General features: G+C 38.7%; 2 protein-coding genes across 4 annotated transcripts in view; both read right to left on the minus strand.

Moving 5' to 3' along the window:
* The window catches only part of MIGA1 (mitoguardin 1), a gene marked incomplete at its 3' end in the record, with an annotated part of 87,548 nt that extends 76,414 nt beyond the window's left edge, over positions 1-11,134 (minus strand). Inside the window, exons 1-2 of one of the 3 annotated variants that reach the window (XM_082863120.1) lie at positions 11,095-11,134; positions 8,089-8,202 (exon numbers count right to left, since the gene is read on the minus strand). In XM_082863120.1, the coding sequence (XP_082719246.1) occupies positions 8,089-8,187 (99 nt within the window). In that variant the 5' untranslated portion in view covers positions 8,188-8,202; positions 11,095-11,134. Of the gene's footprint in view, positions 1-8,088; positions 8,278-11,094 lie in introns of those variants that run through there. The other 2 variants (XM_082863121.1, XM_082863122.1) reach the window with 2 other exon arrangements.
* Positions 1,870-2,586, minus strand: LOC309976414 (2-iminobutanoate/2-iminopropanoate deaminase-like). Its single transcript, XM_082861982.1, has one exon. The coding sequence runs from the start codon at positions 2,544-2,546 to the stop codon at positions 2,115-2,117; it is 432 nt and encodes a 143-aa protein (XP_082718108.1). The 5' UTR covers positions 2,547-2,586; the 3' UTR covers positions 1,870-2,114.
* Positions 11,135-15,306: the final 4,172 nt, after the last annotated feature.

Here is a 15,306-nt window from a genome sequence, read left to right on the forward strand (position 1 = left end):
AATGAGATTCAGGGAAAAAAAACAAAACAAAACAGTTCCTGGAATTTGGATGCTAAACAACCAATAATAAAATAAATTCTAAAAAATAGCACTATTATTAAGAACACCTTACTTTTCATTATATTTTATGAACTGCCTTAACTTCATTACCCCCAAAAAATGTTTCTTAGATCAAATATAAAAATTAGTATTTACTGAATAAGCAAATGTAAGATAACAAAATTAAGACCTCAACTAAAGAAAATAATCTATTGGGAGTTCCCTGGTGGACTAGTGGTTAGGATGCGGCACTTTCACTGCTGTGGCCTGGTTTCAATCCCTCCTCAGGGAACTGAGATCCCATAAGCCATGTGGTGCAGCCAAAAAAAAGAAAAAATAAAGGAAAGAAAGAAAATAATCTATTAACACAGGCCCAGCCATAAGTAAGTGATCACATGTTCTTAAATTGTCAGTTCTGCTATATCTTAGTGCACTGAAGTTAGAGAACTATTAGGAGACATAAATACAAAATTAAAACTACTGTCAGAAATAACATGCCTTAATAACATGCCTTTATTAATATGAATTCAAATACAATATAAATCAATTCACTTTTATTAAGATCCAAGTTCTGTGTATACGTTAAATATTATTTTTACATAAAAGACCCATTACAACTTACAGTCCTAATCTCATGAAAAAAGAAACCTTTCCATGACAAAAATAAGGTAAATTTCCCAGGAAAAGATTTTTATCACAAGTAATCTAGATGACACAAGGTTTGAAAGTCTCTATTACTCCTGCCTATCACTTCTCATTTTGTTACTTCTTTCTTCCCCAGAGGAAAGTCAATTACTTCCTATTATCATTGCCTGGAACACTGAAAATACTGCATCTCTGAATCCCAAATTCTGAGGGGCTTTTCGAGGTGATACAGTTCCTTACCCCCAGACAAAATGGAAACCAGACATGTGTCCTATTCATTCAACATGAACTGAGTACCAACTTATGGGCCAAACACTGAGAATACAAAGAAAGGAATAAGACACTGTTCCTGGTGCTCAGATTTCACAATCCTCCCCACTCCATAACCCGATGCCATTGTTTAATGTTCTTGTCAAGTTTCCCCCGTCATCTAATGTTCTCTGGAGACAGAATAGCTATTTAGTCACACACAAGTCTCCTGCTCCAATAACCTATTTCCCTTTATTCAGCATGAAGTTCTAACTAGAACTAAGTTGATCTATTCCTCTAACACAGTACTTAACAGTCCTTTTTTTTTTTTGGCAGGGGGACTCTTAAGAGCGTTACTGAAGTTCTAAGGTCAATAATGCCAGGGATTATATCTAGATCTTGTTCACCACTTTATATCAACTGAAACAGAGTAGATACTCAATAAACATAGTTTGAATGAATCTCTCTGGTAACTTGAACACACCACATGTCATATGCTAACTGTGACCTTTGGACAAATGAGAATAATACCATCTTCCTCACAGGGTTGTTGTGAAAGGAGATAAATACGTAAAGTTATATCTGACACGTAGTACACATTCCAAAAATATGTGCTCTTATTATTTTAATTAAAAAAAACTTTTTAAACAAACACCTTATTTTGATATTATTTTATTTTATTTAGTTTTTAAAATCTGCATGCTATTTTATTTCCATTAGAAAAATATTATCTATATAAAATTTGGTCCAGTTTCTTCTCCTTTACCTCTAACATTCAAACTTAAATAATTTTACTCAAGTAAAAGCAGAATCATGTATCTGACATGAAAACTAAATATTTCACATCATTAAATTAATAGTTTAACTGAATTAGGTGTGCTCTTTATTATTTCTCAGGAATAGTAACTCATCTTTCCTACATGTTATTTCCCTTTACTTTTATTTTTCTGAGTAACTATGTAATGTGTGTCTCTTTTCCCACATCCAGTAACATGAGTGTTATAGAAGTGTAATTTATAACTTCAGTAACTAGATTCATCATTAATCTTCAACTCATGTTCAATTCCCCTTATTATATGGTATTTCCATAATAACTTCAGATATTTCAGTCAACCTTACACTTTCCAACAAAGACTGTAAAAATTAAGACATTAATTTAAAAACATTATTAAAATTCCAGACTAAGTAACGCTGGGCCCACTTAGAGTGATGCTGTCACAAGGTCCTTGGACAGCTACTGCTTCAATCTCAACATGGCCTCCTTTGGGCAAAGCAGCAACCTGGTAAGCAGCTCCTGCAGGAAAACTACTCTGGAAATATTGTTTGTAGATGTCACTGACAGTATTGAAGTCATTTATGTCAGCAAGCAAAACAGTTGTTTTTACCACATTCGTGAAGTCATAGCCTGCTGCTTTCACAATTTCACCCATGTTTGGAAGAGCTTGTTTAGCCTCTTCTGCCACCCCTCCTGGCACAAGCTGTCCACTTGCAGGATCCATGCCTAGCTGTCCTGAAATGTAAATGGTCCTGTCGACTAACACAGCCTGACTGTAGGGACCAATGGCCGCTGGGGCTTTCACGGTGCTGATCACCTTTCTGATCAAAGACGACATGGTTAATCCTTTTTCCTTGCCACCCCTCAGAGATAACTACCCTGTACACTGCTCCTACTTGCATCTCACGGGTCTCTGAAATAACTTTAAATTTACATAAAAGTTGCAAAGATAGTAGAGAAAGTTCCCATATCACTCAGTTTTTCTCTGATAGTAACATCCTACATAACCATAGTACTCTTGTCAAAACTGAGAAATTAACATTAGTACAATATTAACTAAACTATATATTCTAATTTTACCAGTTTTCCCACTAATGTTCTTTTTCTATTCTAAGGCCAACTCAGGATACCACACTACATTTAGACAGATTTTTACTTTTTAAGTGCTTAGTTAATTCTTAGCCTTTTCCACATAACACTCTTAATTTGGAGAATCAACAAAACTATTTAAAGCTACAGAACTGTCTGAACAAGAACTCTGAGTTTTTCCTTGGTCTTTTCTTGGTCCTTTGATGCTATTCCAACTATAGCCTACTCTCTTAGTACAGGGCCAACAAACTTTTTTGGTAAAGGCCAGGTAAATTATTTTAGGCTTGTGGAACATACGGTCTCTATTGCAACCACTGAACACTGCTGTTGTAGCACTAAATCAGTCACAGATAATACATTAACAAATAAGCATGGCTGTGTTCCAATAAAACTTTACTTGTAAAAACAGGCAGCGGCCAGGATTTGGCCCATAGCCTGTAGGTTGCTGACCCACCTTAGTGCATTTCATAACATGGAATGAGTTTTGGATACGCAATACCATGACTGAGAGTAGAGGATGTATCCTTAAGTTTACTTGCAATGATTCCTTATATTATTTTTTAAAAAAATATTCCATGGAACAATGTGGACAATAGTCCTGGCCTCAGAAAATTATTCTTAGGATTGAAAAGCAGGTTGTATAGTAGAATCAGTGTGGACAAAACACACAAAAATAATTGGCAAAAATCCCAAAGCTTTGGGGAGTGCAAAACAATACTATCCTTATGGAAGGAAATTTAACAACATCCATCAAAATTTAAATACATTTACTCTTTGACCCAGAAATCCAAAGTCTAAAAGTTTATCTTATACCTGTACCTACGTGAATTGAAGTATATCAAGCTTATTCATTATAGCATTGTTTGTAATGAACAAGATCAGAAACAACCCAAATGTCCATATACAGAAACATCATGTAGCTGTAGGAATAAAAACAAAAACAAAAAACTACATATATTAATATGGAAAAATCTCCAAGAAATGTTTTAAGTATAAAAAAAGCAAGAACATAAGTAGTATGATACCTTCTATAAGAAAGAGAAAATAAGAATATATAATTGGGACTTCCCTGGTGGTGCAGTGGTTAAGAATCCACCTGCCAATTCAGGGGACACGGGTTCGAGCCCTGGTCTGGGAAGATCCCACATGCTGCGGAACAACTAAGCCCATGCGCCACAACTACAGAGCCTGCACTCTAGAGCCCATGAGCCACAACTACTGAGCCCGCACTCCTAGGGCCTGTGCTCTGCAACAAGAGAAGCCACCACAATGAGAAGCCCATACACAACGAAGAGTAGCCCCTGCTTGCTGCAACTGGAGAATGCCCGCGCACAGCAATGAAGACCCAACACAGCCATAAATAAATAAATATTTTTAAAAAAACAGAATATAGGACTTCCCTGGTGGTCCAGTGGTTAAGAATCCGCCTTCCAATGCAGGGGACCCGGGTTTGATCCCTGGTTGGGGACCTAAGATCCCACGTGCCGTGGGGCAACTAAGCCTGCGTGCCACAACTGCTGAGCCCGCATGCTCTGGAGCCCACACGCCACAACTAGAGAGAAGCCCACACGCCACAACTAAAGAGAAGCCCACACGCCACAACTAAGACCCAACACAGCCAAAGAAAAGAAGGAAAGAAGGAAGGAAGGGAGGGAGGGAGGGAGGGAGGGAGGAAGGGAGGGAGGGAGGGAGGGAGGAAGGAAGGAAGGAAGGGAGGGAGGAAGGAAGGAAGGAAGGAAAATATAATTGCTTTTGCTGATATCTGAATAAAGAAACCTTGAAAGATATTCAAGTAATCTAAACGGTTACCTATAGAAGTGGATAGGAATTGAGAGAAAACATCTCCATGTATGTACGTGTGTATGTGTGTGTGTGTGTGTGTGTGTGTAGTTTTGTTTTTTGTACCATGTAAATGTATTAGCTATTCAAATAATAAATTTTAAAGAATAATATTACTTTAGAATCATTGTAAGGTTTAAAGAGTTTGTAAATGTAACCAATATAAAATCTCTAACACAGTGTTTTACACACAGTGGGTGCTGCTATGTCCTGTTGCTGGTCTTTTTAAATGTCATCCAAATGGTGTGATAACATAAACGAATAAAAGAATAAATACCAAACACTTAGACTCAATACTTTCATCTCTAGGAATCTACCTTAATAAAAATCTAAAAATTGGACAAAGATTTAAATATAAATAATGAACTGCTGAAACAACCCAAAAACTCAAAAATAGAGAAATATTCAATAAACTATAGTACACCTATACTTATAAAGCATTTTTAATGACAGAGAAAATGCTCAAAATATACAACTTTATAATCTCAAATGAGGGGGACAGAGTGGTGAGGGTGGGGAGTGAGGGATTGGGAAGCAGAGAGATATATGCAGAAATAAAAGACCTAAGTAAAGTACAGCCAGTAAACTTTTATAGAGGGGTTGTTGGCAATTTTTATTTTCTCTTTAATTCTTTTCTGTATTTTTCAAATTTTCTTTTAATCATGTAATCCTAAAAAGGAAAAGAAAGAAAGAGAGAGAAAATGGATTTCGGGATCAAAGAAATGCAAGTTCAAATCCCATATCATATATGCAATTTTAGACAAGTTAATTAAGCTGTTAAAAAGTTGCCAGATTTGTAAAATGGAGATGATACAGAAATTCCAGGGTTATTTTAAGGATTAGAGACATTATATGTAAAAATGACCTAACTAATGTCTTAAACATAGTGAATACTAACCAGTATTATTCTCATACATCTTATCTGTGTAACATCCTCGCCTATATAAAATTATACTAGGGGACTTCCCCAGCAGTCCAGTGGTTAAGACTCCACACTTCCACAGAACAAGGCGTGGATCCAATCCGCAGGGATCTAAGATGGGGGAACTAAGGTGGGGGAACTGGTTGGGAAACTAAGATCCCACATGCTGTGTGGCATGGTGAAAAAAAGAAAAAGAGAGAAAAATAAAATAAAATTATACTATATTTTATCAATCTAAGGTACTATTCCTTTTAAGATGCAAGGAAGTTTTAGAAATGTTGAAATGTGAAAAATGATCATCTTAGATTTGGTGAAATTCAGTGTTTAAGTTTAGTGAAATAAATGCTACTTTCCATATGTATCTTTTTATTTACTACAATGGAGTGTAAACTGCATTAGAAGCATATATTAAAGATAACAGGAGGGACTTCCCTGGTGGCACAGTGGTTAAGAATCCACCTGCCAATGCAGAGGACACGAGTTCGAGCCCTGATCCGGGAAGATCCCACATGCCACGGAGCAACTAAGCCCATGCGCCACAACTACTGAGCCTGCACTCCGGAGCCTGCGAGCCACAACTACTAAATCCCGTGCACCTACAGCCCGTGCTCCGCAACAAGAGAAGCCACTGCAATGAGAAGCCCACGCACCACAACAAAGAGTAACCCCTGCTCGCAGCAACCAGAGAAAGGCTGTGTGCAGCAACAAAGACCCAATGCAGCCAAAAAAATAAATAAATAAATTTTATTTTAAAAAAAATATTAAAAAATGGGCTTCCCGGGTGGCGCAGTGGTTGAGAGTCTGCCTGCCGATGCAGGGGACATGGGTTCGTGCCCCAGTCCGGGAAGATCCCACATGCCGCGGAGCAGCTGGGCCCGTGAGCCATGGCCGCTGAGCCTGTGCATCTGGAGCCTGTGCTCCGCGGCGGGAGAGGCCACAGTAGTGAGAGGCCCGCGTACGGCAATAAAACACACACACACACACACACACATATATATATGTGTGTATATATATATACATATATATATATATATATATATGTATATATATATACACATACATATAAGGATTGGGAATTCCCTGGCGGTCCAGTGCTTAGGACTCAGTGCTTTCACTGCTAGGGCCTGAATTCAATCCCTGGTCGGGGAACTAGGATCCTGCAGGCCGTGCAGCCTCTATGTTTCTATATAAGATACACGAATGGATAGTAAGCACGTGAAAAGATGCTCAACATGACTAATTAGGGAAATGCAAATCAAAACCATGGTGAGATACCAACTCACTACCATGAGTGGCTACTATTAAAAAAACAGAAAACAAGTGTTGGCAAGGATGTAAAGAAACTGGAACCCTTGTGCAGTGCTGGTAGAAATAAAAAATGGTACAACCACTATTATAAACAGTATGGCAATTCCTCAAAAAATTAAAAATAGAATTACCATATGATGCAGAAATTTCACTTCTGGGTATATACCCAAAATAACTGAAAGCAGGAATCTGAATAGATACTTGTACAGTCATGTTCACAGCAGCATTAGTCACAAAAGCCAAAAGGTAGAAGCAACCCAAGTTCCAGCAATGAATGAATGAATAAACAAAATGTGGTATATTCATAAAATCAAATGTTATCCAACTTGGGGAAAAAGAGGGAATTCTGACACATGCTACAACATGGATGAACCTTGAAAACATTTTGTTAAGTGAAGTAAGCCAGTCACAAAAAGGCAAATACTATGTAACTCCACTTATGAGGTACCTAGAGTAGTCAAATCAAATCCATAGAGACAGAATAGAGAATGGTGGTTGCCAGTAGCTGGTGGGAGCGGGAATAAAGAATTGCTCCAGAGTTCCAGTTTTGCAAGATGAAAAGAGTTCTCAAGATTGGTTGCACAATAGTGTCAATGTACCTAATGCTACTGAACTGCACATTTAAAAATGGTTAAAATGGTAAATTTTTTTTTTTTTTTTTTGCGGTACGCGGGCCTCTCACTGTTGTGGTCTCTCCCGTTGCGGAGCACAGGCTCCGGACGCGCAGGCTCAGCGGCCATGGCTCATGGGCCCAGCCGCTCTGCGGCATGTGGGATCTTCCCGGACCGGGGCACGAACCTGTGTCCCCTGCATCGGCAGGCGGACTCTCAACCACTGCGCCACCAGGGAAGCCCTAAAATGGTAAATTTTATGTTACATATATTTTACCACAATAAAATAAAGTTAAAATTAAAGGACTGTAATAGTGAGAACAAGCCTATCTGAATAACATAATTCTCTGAAAATAACTGTAATAGACTGTAAATTCACTTAAGGTAGGAAGATTTTTTTAAAGTAATACACTCTCCTTTTAAGAGTTATGAATATGATAACAACAAAAAAACGTGAAATAAATAAAAACCAAGTAAGTTTTAAACTACTTTAATAAACACTTTGAAGCATTTAAAACCCCAAATGAAATTTAAATACTGTAAACACAATACGCTCTGAGCAACAGACTTATTATTCAACTTCGTATTTCATTTTTTTTTTTTTTTTTTACCTGGCAGAGAGAATAGTACCAAGACAGAGGAAGATCAAACACTCTTAGTGCTGCTGTCCTCAGGGAAAACTGTGATTCACTTACTGTTTCTTCTGACATGACTCCTCTTCTAATCTTCAATAAATGAAACAAAAAATATATTAGCCACAAAGATTTCTGGTTATTCTATAAATGAAAGATACAAGTTGAAAATTTAACTCTTTTTAAACAGCTTTCTTTGTTGCACTTAATTAAACAGCTGTCTTTTTTGCACACTAACCTGAAGAAAATAACATTCTGAGCCAAATTTACTTGAGCTAAAAGTTTATTAATCACCAAAGTAACCAAAAAGAAAATGAGTTAGATTTCAATTTTGAGTTCAAGTAGTAAATTTTCCTTAGAAAAGTGCAGGTTCTAGATTCTCTCTTTTCTGGTTAAATAAATGTTTCAGCTGTTAAATAGTAATTTAAAATATTTTTCTTCCCACTTATTTCCTTCCAATAACAGCATTGGGTGGGGGCAGGTACTGAAAGAAATCTGATTGGAATCTTGACTCTAGGGGCTAAAAATGAACCTCAGGGCTCACTGAACTTCACAACTCATGCATTTATTCTCCTACTGTCCCGTTTTAGAAAAATTTTTATTTTATACTGGAATATAGTTGATCCTACTATCCCATTTTAAAGCTCTTGAAAGAAATGACATACATGCTATGAAATTTTAATATTGTTTGAATGCCTATTTCTATTGAAACCAAAGAAGGAAACATCAGTTGTCCACAGAGAAGGCAGTCATCACTGAGAGAGGCCCTTAAAAGTAGCACAACGCTGACAGAAACATGATGGTTCAGGGTCTGGGTCTATGCTTTGTAGAGCCAGAAACTCAATTTTATCAGTGTACCCAGCTGGATACACACTAAACAAATTCACAGAGTATTAATATAAATTAGTTTACAAATTTGCTCATTTATAATAAGGAAATACACTATCTAGTGAAAGAATACCTTTATATGCTATCGAAACATACCCTTTCTGAAATAAGACATTGCAGGGAGTTGAATTAAGTATAAAAGGCTGTGTGGTGAGCACAAAATTAATGGACCCTAAGGAATATTTCATACAAGCTGGGAAAGAGCCTGATGTACAAGAGTAGGCTTCCCCATTAGCCAGAATGTTTAGGCCTACCGAATTCAATACTTCTTTCCCTTGCAGAGTGCTGTACAAACTACCAAAGAGAAAACAGAAACTACCAACAATCCCTCTATAAAAACTTATTTGCTATACTTTAAGTCCTTTATTTCTGCATATATCTCTGCTCTCTTTTTCTAAACTCTAGTAGACTAATCCCTTCCGTTAATAAGCCCCTTTTTTTTTTTTTTTTTTTTTTTCGGACAACTATCAAAATTACTGATTAAGAGCTTCCCTGGTGGCGCAGTGGTTGAGAGTCCGCCTGCCGATGCAGGGGACGCGGGTTCGTGCCCCGGTCCGGGAAGATCCCACGTGCTGCGGAGCGGCTGGGCCCGTGAGCCATGGCCGCTGGGCCTGCGCTTCCGGAGCCTGTGCTCCGCAACGGAAGAGGCCACAGCAGTGAGAGGCCCGCGTACCGGAAAAAAAAACAAAAAAACACAAACTACTGATTAAGTAGTAGTTTCCTTTCACATCAAGCACAGTAATACTTCTTAAGGTGAGTTACTGCTACTGACCGTTTACCTTTTCCCTATTAGGGACACTCAAGGAGTATAAACTTAATTCCCCCTCACTCATATTCTAATTAGAATATTTCAGCTCAGTGTAATTAGTTCTAATTGAAGTACATTTATTCTAACCAACAAACTGTGATAGAGACATATTATTCAGAAATACAAAGGAAATCATGAAGAAACATTTAAACAAGTGAAAAATAGACTTCTGAGGAATGAGACTAGGGATGTTGGGAGGCTGGGCAGGGAACCACTGTTTTTCATTATAAGTGCTTCTGTAATATTTGATTGCTTAAGTGCCTACATGTACTTCTTTTTTGAGATGTTACACAAAAAAAAGGAGGGGAAGCACATTTATCCCCCCCCTCAAAAAAAAAACCCCAAAAAACCTGACAATTTCTTTTAGAGAAACATTTTTGGTAACGAAATAGATTCTGGATCATTAAAGCTATCTGTGCCATTGAATTAAAAATTAAAAAAAAAAAAAGATACTGAGAGTAATTCACCCAAAGTGATTTTCTCCATAACAGAGTTCCAGATTTTTAAGCAGAGGAGAAAGAATATAAAGCAATCACTTCAATTTGCCGCAGGGGTTTTCTTAAAAGAATTCTGACAAATTTCTATTTTTGCATTCTAACCACCTCATTCCCTTTCATTTAAAATCACTGAGGAAGTGATTCCAAACTTAATCATTAATAACTGAATAGCTTTTAAAAACTGGTCATTTCAGTTGCTTTCATAAATATTAATTTTAAAAAACATGAAGGCAGATTCATGATTATTCGAATTTCGAGAGGGGGGTCTAAAACATCACTAAAAATATTATACTCTGTAATATTACTCGCTTCTCTCCATTCTAACCACGAGAGAGTTAAAAATAAGTGTCATAAATAGAATTTGTTTCTTAAACACCCTAAAATTGAACTTCATAATCCAAGCAAGAATGAAAGTCTGAAATATCCACAAAATTTTGATAATCTATACAACCGAAATCTGAGAAGATCCTTGAAATACAGCAAAAAATGCTTAGTTGCAATAATGATAAAAAATAAAGGTCTGTGCACGAGCAAGATCTTTTGGAGTCCTCCCTCCAGAAAATAAAAGTTGAAAAACTTTATTTACATTAGGCCTCTAACGCCACAAACCTCCCGATGCTAAATTATTCTCGGAAAGCATCTTCAAGGAAAGCGTAATCTTCCACATCCAAAAACCACTCCCTGCTCAAACCACTGACATTCTTGCAGGAACTTGTACCACACTAGCTGCCCCTCCCTCAGGCCTCCCTCACCCCCACCGCGCTCTCCTCTGAGGGCTTCCTTTTTCTTTACCAAGAGGACCAGGAAAGGAGCTCCCTCTCGGTTCAGCCGCCCCGACCGACCCTCGCTCCGGCTCCAAGCGGTCGCCAGCCCACCCTGATTCAGCGGCCCCGGGCGGGCCTCCCTCCGGCTTTCTGTTCTTCCACCCGCACTCGGAGTCCAGAGGTCGCAGGCTGGCGCTCCTGCCCGCCCAGCAGCCTCTACCCCGTGTCCGCTGCGATCCCACCCGACCCTCCGCCCGCTTGCTCCATCCGCGTACCTGGCGCTCCTGGGTAAGTGTAGCCTGCCCACGCCTACTTCCCCGCCGCAGCGAGCCGCAGGCCGACCCCGGGGGCGGAGTCCTTCCGGGGTCAGGAGTGGGAAGGTGGAGAGAAAGTCGCGGGGGCCTCCTAGCCTTTCTGCGTGAGGGGCTACGTGTGAAGCAGCTCCCGCCATTTTTGTTTAGGGTAGAGGCTCTCGCCCTGCCAGATAGATGTAAAATATAGAATGGAAGAATTGCATCCTCTTACAGTGCTGTCAAGAGCTAGCATCCTAGTTCGTAACCATTTGAGGGCTCTAGGACCATACTATGAATCTGGTGAAAACTATGGGGCCTTTTCCCCATATGTCATTTAAATACAGTGTTAAAAAAATACACTCACATACTATTAAAAGAAAAAATAGTGTGTGTGTGTGTGTGTGTGTGTGTATACATATATATGTGTGTGTATATATATATATATGAGGTTAGATGCCCAAAACCAATCCACAGGTCCCAGATTAAGAACTACTATAGACGCTCAGCCCCCAAACAAATTAATGTTGAGGTATTCCAATCCTGTAGTAATGATGAAGTTATTATTGATTTCAATTCCTCTTTAGCTTTTCTCCACATTTCCTACTGAATTAGGCTACCAAATAATATGTGAATATGGTCAACTCTGAGGGGTTAGGCAATGTATTCACAGCTCCAAGGTTCTGTCTAATGCACAGTAAACTAATAGGGTGGGAGGGAGAACAACAGAAAACAACATGCTGTTTCTATGTGCAGTCCTGAGCCAAAACATTCCATCAGAACTGCAGATTTTAAAATTCCAATTTCTGAGCATATTTGTGGTGAAAAGCCAAAATAATTTTGTAAGGATTGCTAAAACATTAGAGCACATGCTACTATTCCTATCTAAGAATCAAGAATGAACAGTCTTTTCTGGTAGTGTTCGAAATTCCCATTTAGTGAAATGGAAAATAGGGAGAATGGTAATGCCAGTGTCTGACGTTACCGGATGAACAATAGCTAAAAATACACAGACTGAGTTGTGTGTGAAAGTATTGTGCACTTGTGAACAGTGCTCTTGACACTTGAAGAACCTGGAATTTGTAAGGCTATGTTTGTTTATTCCTCCATCTCCTGTCTGTGCCTCCTCCCTATTTCCCACAACTTCCAAACGTTCAGCCTAATGGGAAGAACAGTAATAATGATGACTCCCACTTAAAGCAACTTTCCTATGAACACTCTCTCCTTTAATTCCACAATAACCATTATGAGAAAGATATTATTACACACTGGGTATGGATTTTACTCTTTAACAGGAGAATAAGAACTATCAGATTTTATTTATTTTGCTAAATCAGTGTAATTTGCTCCAAGCCTCCCTTCTCCTGGGTTACCAGAATATTCAATCTTAGTCATTATTGAATATATCAGGTAGGATGCTGTTAGCTAGAAGCAAAAGAAAACTGAACAAATAGTAGCTTAAACCATAGGACAGGGTGGTCCATGTGGATGTTAGCAACAGATGGACACAGTCTTATATTTGAACATTGATATCTTTGATATCTTCTGCTATCCTGGCCCAGGAAAAAAAATGGCACTTGGATTAATTCTAAACGTCTGATCCTCCCCCAGATAACCAAAGTCATCATGTAGTGCTCACCAAACCAGGAAGTGGAATTCATGAAATAATATTAGTTGTTGCTATTGTTCAAATACTGAGGTACTTGCTACATCAACCATTAGTGAATTTGGGTGTCCTGTCTGCATAGTATTGAACAATACTGTGGAGTCAGATTGCCACGGTTTGAATTCTTTCTCTGCCACTTACTAGGTGCATGGTCTTAGGCAAGGTACTAACCCTCATTATGCCTCAGTTTCCTCATTGGGATGTTGAGAAGAGAAATGTAATAATACTTGTAAAGCACTAAGAATCTTATATAGGTATTTTTTTTAGGATTAAAAAAATTTTTATTAGATTATAGTTGATTTACAATGTTGTATTACTTTCTGCTGTACAGCAAAGTGAGTCAGTTATACATATACATATATCCTCTTTTTTAAATAAATTTATTTGTTTATTTATGGCTGCGTTGGGTCTTCCTTGCTGTGCGTGGGCTTTCTCTAGTTGTGGCGAGCGGGGGCTACCCTTTGTTGCGGTGTGCGGGCTTATTGCGGTGGCTTCTCTTGTTGTGGAGCATGGGCTCTAGGCATGCAGGCTTCAGTAGTTGTGGCACACAGGCTTAGTTGCTCCATGGCATGTGGGATCTTCCTGGACCAGGGCTCGAACCCATGTCCCATGCATTGGCAGGCAGATTCTTAACAACGGTGCCACCAGGGAAGTCCCGTAGTTATCTATTTTATATGGTGGTGTGTATGTCGATCCCAATCTCCCATTTATCCCTCCCCACCTAAGATTCTTATATAAGTTTTTAACTTGGGTTACTTGTACTTCTGTGGAATCCAAGGATAAAACTCTTATTTCCATATAATTGGTTTCCTTGGTAATCCTACATATTTTATTTTATATGCATAGAAACATTACTTTGAGAAAGGGGTCCATAGGATTTACCAGAATGTCAATGGAATCCATTGACATCAAAATCCAATGACATCAAAAAATGGTTAAGAACTTAGAACATTCCCTGGCACATATTTCTAAGATATATGGCATATCAAGTGGGACTTTTCCATGTCTTTCAGCAGAAGCTCCAAAGCTGAGCAAAATAGATGCCAAGTGCCCTGAACATTCTAAAAAAGAATGCTAAATCATCCACACAGGGCATGCTAGGAGAAAGGGCAGCCCATTTAGCAACTCTTAGCCCTCATGTACCTCCAGGGAATGATGTGGCAGAATTGATCAAAAAAGATTGGAGAATGGAAATACTCAGGAGACAATTTTCTGGAGTGCTGTGCCTTTTTCATTCTTCTTCCCCAAGAGTGGAGAGAGAAGGGTACTTGCTTATTCCGTCCTATCACCACCTTGAGCCAAGTGAAAGAATTTTAAGAAATTCAGACAATTTGACCTCTGTGCCCTGTAGTTTATGTCACCTGAAAAATCTAAAGGCAACAGACTACCCAAAGAGGCCTTTGATGACTGAGCAGAGAGAGAGGGCTGCAGCAGAAATGCCCTATACTAGCAATCTTGCAAGAAAAGTTTTCCTGTGGACCATGTGAACACCATAGAATGTAGCAGGCTTCAGTTATCTTAAAAGGTCGTATGTTGAAATCAGGAGCTAAGCGGACCATCTATTGATAAAAGGTTAGCTACAGATTTTTTCAAAGTATTAGGAAATGAAACAGTGAAAAGTGCCCAGCAAGGCAGGGGGAGGGGAAGTCATTGAGGAACACATAAAAGGGACCTATAAGAAAAGAGCCAGCTCTCAGGAGTGGGGCACAGGCAGAAAGCACCGAAGTCGTATTTAACTACACTGATTGGGTATATCTGATATTTTATGTCAGACATTTAGGATTACTGCTCAGTCCATCTGAGACAATATATGACCAGTGTACTTCACTAATTATTGATGGAAACAGTGCTTATCAAGTGACAACATTAAACCTGACCAAAGTCTAGCACTTTGACAATTAAAACCAATGACATTACCTAAGTAAATGAATTCTTTTAGGTAATTCATATACCCAATTACCGTTTCCATTAACTGCTAAAACCTGCAGAGTCCCCAGCAATAACTCAAGACCTCCTTTAAATCTACACAATGCCATAGGACATATACTGGCCCTTGTATCTTTGTTCTTATCACCCACCCAAGAGTGTTTGACAAGACTCCTCTACAAGTCAGAACTAAGCCAACCAAGGCATCTAGAACTCAGAGTATTGTTCTAGATGCTAATTTAGAACATCTATTCCATACACATCCAAATATTGCAGATTCAGTTCCTCAGAATGTTAAACATAGAGTACCACATGGCCCAGCAATTCTACACTTAGACAATAACCAAGAGAAATGAGA

This window comes from Leucopleurus acutus (assembly GCF_964270905.1).
Source record: "Leucopleurus acutus genome assembly, chromosome: 2".
NCBI lineage: Eukaryota > Metazoa > Chordata > Mammalia > Artiodactyla > Delphinidae > Leucopleurus > Leucopleurus acutus.

What these genes read in the sequence shown, in the direction of transcription:
- LOC309976414 (XM_082861982.1), bottom strand. Translation starts at nt 2,546, where the DNA reads ATGTCGTCTTTGATCAGAAAGGTGATCAGCACCGTGAAAGCCCCAGCG.